We start from the raw sequence: 8437 nt of genomic DNA, 5'->3' as shown, positions 1-8437 counted from the left end.
GTATAACTGAAATATCTCCCTAAATCTAAAATTATTATAAATCTACTATGTTTTGTTGTCAGACCTAATTGCACATTGCTATACATGATAAATGACTTTAGTATTTACTGCTTGTTATTTTTCAGGACCACTAATAATATAGATATAAATATATAGATAGACAGACAGATGATAGATAGATAAATAGATCTGGATAGCTGTTTCACCCAATACAAAATGACAAACATATGCGGGTTAGTGATATAGTCTCAGACATTTGTAATTTAGAGTTTATTGAGAAAAAAGCATGCTTAACATAACACTTTAAATCTGGTGTTCCACACACTAGACTGGTACAAAGGGTAATGCAAGGAAAGCTGAATGCTGATAACACCATACATTGGATGACACATACATGCTGGGGTCATTTATTACAATATAACAATTACTAACATCATACAAAGTTGTCATATTGTCCATTTTTGTATAACAGTTGCCTTTATACTGTAGACAATTAAATAAAAATGTGATGAAAGGCTTTAAACAATTACTTTTATTTGTATCTAATTATCTTAAGTTGTAAGGCATTGTTCTACATAAATAGACATTAAACATACAGCAAACTGCATGAATTTCATCTTAGCATCACTCCATAGCCCTAGAATTGTAATTGTTTGATGTTCCACACACCAAACAGAGAAAGAGCCTGAGGGGACACAGCATGGACAACAAACACATGAACAGGAGAGAAGGAAGTAAGCAGATTGGGCTACTTCAGAAGCCGAGCAGTGGGAGAAAAACATGGATCATTTACCCCTAAACAACCTCTTGTTGTCTTTCTGACCAATGGAGATGTCTCTCTGAGTGATCTTGTTGTGCAGAGCTCCGCAGGTGAATGTGGCACCTCTAAACCAGTCAGATTTCCTAATGTTTAGCTTGCTAACCATGAAGTAGGAACCATTCTGCTCTACAGGTGAGGTGTTGATGACTAGATCTTCATCTTGGGGCATACCACTTTTCTTCCACTGAATGTAGATGTTTTGGGGTTTAAAGCCATAAACCATACAGAGAAGGCTTACATATTCGTTATTAGAAATCTCGTCCTGTGGAGGTGGGTATACAAATACTGATGGGTCCAGGACTTGTTCTGGAAACAAATGTAAAAACAGAATTAGAACAAGATGAAATGGTCATCTCTGTGTTTTAGAACTGCTCTAGGGTCAATAAGTTATATTTTGTGTTCCAGTGTTGTCTCTGCAATGGAAAATATTGAAAATAACATAGCTCAGAGGTGAGTAGGCTTCTTCTTATTATGGAAAACGTTTCTTTTTTTTTTTGGGAGGGGGTGTTAACATTATAAGCAGTATACTGCCTTGCCGCTTAAAGGTTTACATAAGCTATTTATCTATAAAGACATCAAAGACATATTTTAATATATCTAGCATATTTGCAAGAGATCCATTTGTCATGTGGAGAAGAAGTTGAGAATTTAATCCGAGTACAGGGCGTGCATGAACAGGTCATGTTATTCTTCCTATAGAGGCCACTAGTCATTGAAAGATACCACAGGAATTTTTTAAGAGGAGTTAAAGGGTCACTTCCACAAATGTTTGATCTCTGCTCTCTATATGGCGGCATGGAAGAGTTTAATCTCTGATCTGTTCATGTTTGACTAGAAGTGAGAAATATACATGAGGAAAATTATCTGAAATGTGGGTGCTTTAAGTAAGGGGACAAACCTTTTCTCTGCGCCCAGGGAAGCATAACTCTTAAATATGCCACTTAGAATGGCCTGTTGATTATATTTGTGATTGAGGTGGCTATATCTGTTTGCCCTTTCACTTCTTACACATATTGTTGCAATTCCTTTAAGTAAAATACTTTAATGTACACTGCTCCGCTTTAATGTAATATATTCAACAATACTTTGTATATCTTTAAAGAAACATTAAACACTAAATACATTTTATAATCATAGTATTGAGGTTATTCCCTGCCTCTATCTAATCATGGGTGCCGTCATGTTGAGATTTAGCATTCATTACATTCCAGTGCTGACCTGTTTGCACATGTGCAGCAACTCTCCTTCAGATATCTGCAGTGTAACCGAAGTTCCATCATGGCAGTACCCAGGATTTGTGGGAGGGGCATGAAATATGTTTAGAGTTCAGTATGCCTTTAATGTGACAATATAATATTTTTTAACATAATTTCCTGTAACATAACTGTCTGTAACATGATATAACATTGTTTGTCCGCAATGTATGATAGTGATGATGATTTATTTGCTATAATGCTACATACATTTAGTTACACCACAAAATATAATAGGTAACATGTTTGAATCTCTGTAATCTAATAGAATGTATAAGATGTGTAACATATTTTGGTCTCTCACAGACTTGAACATTTCTTATGGTAGCATTAGATTAGTAGGATATTGTCAGTTGTGGGTAATAAACAAATTGCTGAGAGAAATGTATATGACTTTTACCTTCACTTTTGTATATGGTCTTTGAAATTGGATAGGTCAGATCATCATGTTCTGCTTTGCAAGTGAACTTCTTTTCGCTTTGCCAATCCTGAGAGCTTATTTTTAAAGTAGCCTTGGTTGTGTAAGTACCATCAATTTTTTTGGATGACATAGAAGTAGGCTCTATTGTTCCTTTGATATCACTTCGGGACCATGTAATTTTCAAAGTGTCATCACTTTCCATGTTGGAAACCACACATGTCACTTTTACATCATTAGTGTCTATAAGCAGTTCCTTTGGGGAAGGAGGTAACAGGGTCATCTTGGGAATCAAACATCTCTCCTCTCCTAAAAAAGAGAGAACAGTTTTCATTGCATGTACAGGAAGAATAGTTTACCCCCAAAGTTTATCAATGCTCCCCAACCCTTAAAGATACCAACAGCACCCAGTTGGGCAGACAGAGCTGTTCCCAGGACTCTGAGCACTGGTTAGTCTTTCACAACAAACACAAAGAGGCCTATTTGTCAAAGGTCTTGTGGACCTGATCCGACAGTGCGGATCAGGCCCGCAAGACCTCGCTGAATGCGGAGAACAATACGCTCTCCGTATTCAGCATTGCACCAGCAGCTCACAAGAGCTGCTGGTGCAACGCCGCCCCCTGCAGACTCGCGGCCAATCGGCCGCCAGCAGGAAGGTGTCAATCGAGTATGATCGGGTTGAATTCCGGTGGATCCTATCCACCTCATCAGAGCAGGCGGACAGGGTTATGGAGCAGTGTTCTTTAGACTGCTGCTTCATAACTGGTGTTTCTGGCGAGTCTGAAGTCTCGCCAGAAACACGGGCCCACAAGCTCCATTCAGAGCTTGATAAATGGGCCCCAAAGAATCCTAATTATTAGCAACCTGGATCCTGAGATCAGCAGGGAATTTTAAATGATGTGCCAAATTGAGACAAAAGGTAAGAATGTGGTGAAGAAAAGATAAATAGGATAATGAAGGTTAATTTAGATATGATAAATGGGAATAGTTAGTACATTAAATATACAAATTATGGGGGCATGTCCAAGGAGCGACTGTGGACGGTCGCATCTTCTTAGTGCTCCAGCCGATCACCCAACAATCCGCCGGTGTAGGGTACTTTTTACAGTGATTTAATATATAAAAAGCTCAGCACTACTGATATAGTGGTTTGTTTGGCAAAAACCGGTGCATTCTCTGTATTTGTGACGCTGGCATACTAGAACGGACAGTAAAAGCCTGGAGCGGCGGCTCAGGACAGGCAGCGCTACCCCCCTCGGTTCTCCGAGGGTAACTGTCAGGACTGGAGATAACAAATTATAAATACCTCACACCATCTTAGTGTCTTGGAACCATAAAGGGACCTATCTGAGAAAAGAAATTCTAAGTCTACAAGGAAACTTTATTTTTATTACTGCACCACAAATATGGCTGCCGAGGGGGAAGCTGCCTATATGAACCGCTTCAACGACATCATGGAGAGATTGGAACACTGCCTTATGGATTTAATACAAAGAGCTCCAGGGGACTTTTTAACACACTCACATATGATATACTCCAACTCAGAGAGCAGGGCGGAAGCTAATGAAGCGCTGGCTGTGGAGGACGGAACCGCGGTTAAGGGCGCTCCCGCGGTTTCTCCACTACAAGGCAAAAGGGAAATCAAAGATGGAACAGTGCCATCTTCACAGGCGTCATCTCGAAAGAAGTTGCCTCGGCAAATCACTAAGATACCTGGGATTAACAGGTATCGGAGGAGTCCCATCCATAAAGTTCCTCTCAGTGATGATACAGCATATACACATAGTAACAGCGTTGGAATAAGCTGCGCAATAGGCACTAACCAAACCAAGAAGCTCAGCACCCTCAACCAAGCTGTCACGCGGCCATACAGGCATGCAATCGAAGCACCACTTGAGCGGGGAGACAGAGGAGGATCCTGGTTTGATATATGCACCGGTAATATATCATCTTTAACGGATGCGGCACAACTTTGGCAGCCGGACATACCTCTTAACTCTGGAAAAAAAGACTTTAACAGACAGTCTATACTGCAATTTTATTGGGACAAACTAAAGCCAGCCTGAAGACTCAGTGGTATTGATAAAGCTGTTGCTTATTGTTGGTTTAAACACGTTTTAATCTTGTTCAACTATGTTCATGTTAATGTGTATATATATGTTGTTGCCTTTTATATGTGTTAACTCAGTTGACCACATGCATCTCTCTGAAGCACGCTACTAGTGAGCCTTAAGTATTAACTATGCATTTTTGGCACGGTGGAGGCATCGCAAATGCACTAACGCCCTTTGATATTTCTTTTAAACACGTTTTAATCTTGTTCAACTATGTTCATGTTAATGTGTCTATATAAGTTGTTGCCTTTTATATGTGTTAACTCAGTTGACCACATGCATCTCTCTGAAGCACGCTACTAGTGAGCCTTCATTATTAACTATGTAATTTTGGCACGGTGGAGGCATTCCAAATGCACTAACGCCCTTTGATATTTCTGGGTGTTTCCTGTGGGGTTTAGGGGGGGACCCCTAGGGTGACATAAGAATATAACTGTAAAAGGGATTAACACGGCAGGCGCTGCCTCAGACTAAGATAAGAAGGGAGTAAAGGAGGCTAGCAATACCAACGCCCCTCTTGTGGTCTACGGCCGGGACCACAGCTGGGGGTTCAAAAACATCAATTAATTCTATTAACTTGAGCTACACCTTAAATGCAAACTCTATGAGCCGTCTCACATCATATTATTATTTTATTTTTTATTTTTATTTTTTCTCTAGGGCGTGTCACACAATATATAACTGAAAGTGTATGTAGATACCACTCAGGCACCACAAGGTGGATTAGGCAAGCTAGGATATGATACATGAGTAGATGTGCTGCTTTCAACTTTGTTTTTGTAGTTCCTCAGTTAGACCACAAGAAAGTTTATTTATCTTTGTGAGTTATCTGGTAATATTAGTTCCCAGTCCTGACCGGGGCACCTATATAAATCTTTAATTGAAACGAACAGTTTTATAATGCCTTTAAATATGGTGCTAAGTGTTAGACAGTAGATTTTCCCACCTGTTTTATGTCTGATAATGCTCCCAGATATTATCTAAGCTTGGAAATTGGCCCAAGAGAGGCCTACATCTTTGTTATAGGGGGCTAGTTAAAGAGCATGGTAAATACTGATGTATAGCTACAGTCTGTTTTGTTATAAATATTTTGCGGGTTTGTACTATATATGTTACTATTTTTCTCTATATAGGTCCCCGATACCATTTAAATTATTTTTAACTCTTGCCTCAAACCCAAAAGGGGTTACTATTACACCTTTAGGAGACAAGTTTAAGATCTGTAGTAAGGGGAATCAGAAAGCTATACGTTGTTCATAAGTAAAGAAACAGATGTTTTGATTCTCTCATTGTTATTATATTAATATATGTTTGTTATTCAATTTTGTAACATTTAATCAACAATTTATACCTTGCACAACCGCTTTACGATATGTATGTTTATCAGACCTTAATAAAGCTCTTTTGAAAACTAAAACTAAAAATAAAAAAAATAATAAAATATACAAATTATATGTAGATGCAAATAGGTAAATACTGGAACTATTATATCAGGTGTACTTAAAGGAACATGAAAGTAAAATTGAGCTTTTATGGAACATGCCATTTTAAGAGACTTTTCATTGTACTCCTATTATTAAATTTAATTATCTTGGTATCCTTAGTTTAAAAGCACCTAGGTAGGCTCAGGAGCAGCAGTGCGCTACTTAGAGCTAGCTGGTATTTGGTGGCTGCACATATCTGTCTTTTGTCATTGGCTCAAAATATGTGAACGGCTAGCTCCCAGTAGTAGTATTTTTAGGGATTAAATACATAGTTGCATGCAAGCAAAATTGCAATTATAAAATGCCTTAACACATTACATTACATTACAAGCCTTAAAATGGAATGTAAGCAGAACTTAATGCATAATACATTGGCCAAGAATAAAATCCCTGTTACATTGTTAGGGTTGTACAACATCTAGTAAGTGTATTTTCTTCTTAAAGGGACATAAAACCCATACATTTTCGTTCATGATTCAAATAGAAAATACCATTTTAAACAACTTTCCAATTTACTTCTTTTATAATATTTTCTTAGTTTTCTTGTTACACTTTGTTGAAAAGCAGGGATGTAAGCTCAGGAATGTGCATGTGTATGAATCAGCACTATATGCAAAAGCACTAGATGGCAGAACTATTTCCTGACATGCAGTGCTTCAGGCATGTGCACGCTACCTACCTAGGTGTCTCTTCAACAAAGAATAAAGTAAAATTGATAATAGAAGTAAATGGAAACTTTATTAAAGTTATATTCTCTATCTGAATAATGAAATAAAAATTCATGTCCCTATAAATGAAAAAAAAACAACTTTTTACTGATGTTCCTTTTTGTTCACTTGTCCAATACACTTGTATTTTGTATTTTTCCTTTGTTAAATAAGTGACATTATTTCATTTCTGCAGATGTCCCTTTAATAATGACCTCTTCATAGTTCCAGCCTACATACTATTCTTACCTGAACACTTTTGAATGCTGTCCTCAGGTTTTGTTTTGCTGGCCGTATGAATGGCCCTACAAGTGAAAGTGGCACGTCCATCAAAGTCTGATCTTAAAACTTGGATACTGTTTCTGGATATGTAAGTCCCATTGTCTGTTTTGTATTGTGTAATGCTTGAAAAGGGGATTGATGTAACCACTCCATCTTTTAGCCACTGCACATTGATGTTTTCAGGGGCGTATCCTGAGATAAGGCAGACAAGTTCAACAGTCCCACCTTCACGAATGTCACCACACGATCCCAGCATGACCTCCACAGTTGGTGCACTGGCTAATACCTTACACTCTAAATATAAAACAAAACCCATGATTAATCATAAACGATAGGCCTTGACAAGTTCTATAAGGTGTGGAAGAGTGACCATGGTACCACTGAATCCTGCCTACTGACATTCTATACCTAATTTTTCCTCATATTGGGCCAGATTACAAGTGGAGCACTAATTAATGCTCCCGCTTATATTATGAGTTGAAAGTAAACTGTTTTTGCTCTTGTGCTAACCCAGCGAGCGCAAAAAGCTGAACTTAGAATATCGAGTGCTCGTTCATGTATTCCCTCATAGAAGTCAATGGAGAAATAAAAGTGGGAAAAAAAACAAACACCCCACTCTTGCGCAAATCTGATCGCATATTCTCATGTGCACTAACCCGACATGAAAATATAAATATTTTACATTCCATTGTTCTTAACATAGAAGAATATGTTCTATTTCTACATATATCTGATAGTATGCTAGTACAATATATATATACCTATATCTATACATGATTATATATAGCTATAGATACTGTATATACAGATATATATAGGAATATGTATTTATAAATAGTTAGAACATATTCTGCATATATTCACATATTCTATGTGCAGAACATTGGAATGGGAAATATTTACAGTAAATACACATTATAACACTTTATTAAATATGAATATTGCATGAATATGCTTTTACATGTTTTCATCTACTTAACGGCAAAGGGCTCCAATGCACTTATATATATTTCTACATATGTGTACGTATGTATTTATGTTTTTATATGTGTATTTATGACTGTAAATATATATATATATATATACACATATAAATACATATATAGACATATACATATACACACATATACACACACACACACACACACATATATATATATCTTTAGACATGTATATGTACTGTATGTATCTCAATGTTAAAGCCCTTTGCCTGCCTTTTAACTTTTGTGTGCAATAATTTTTGTGAATAATTTTTATTAGATGGTGTTACTTTGAGGCCCATTTATCAAGCTCTGGATGGAGCTTGAAGGCCCGTGTTTCTGGCGAGTCTTCAGACTCGCCAGAAACACAAGTTATGGA

At 37.4% G+C, this 8437-nt stretch overlaps 1 gene segment (V, D, J or C); it reads right to left on the bottom strand.

Annotated features, from left to right (window-relative positions):
- Positions 1-253: 253 nt before the first annotated feature.
- LOC128649179 (Ig gamma chain C region-like) overlaps positions 254-8437 on the bottom strand; it is a 430619-nt gene continuing 422435 nt past the window's right edge. Inside the window, 3 exon segments of the C gene segment in view lie at positions 254-1126; positions 2474-2800; positions 7046-7372. Of these exon segments, the coding sequence occupies positions 786-1126; positions 2474-2800; positions 7046-7372 (995 nt within the window).

This window comes from Bombina bombina, chromosome 2 (genome assembly GCF_027579735.1).
Source record: "Bombina bombina isolate aBomBom1 chromosome 2, aBomBom1.pri, whole genome shotgun sequence".
In the NCBI taxonomy this organism is placed as follows: Eukaryota; Metazoa; Chordata; class Amphibia; order Anura; family Bombinatoridae; genus Bombina; species Bombina bombina.
This window is presented reverse-complemented; position numbering and strand designations above follow the sequence as displayed.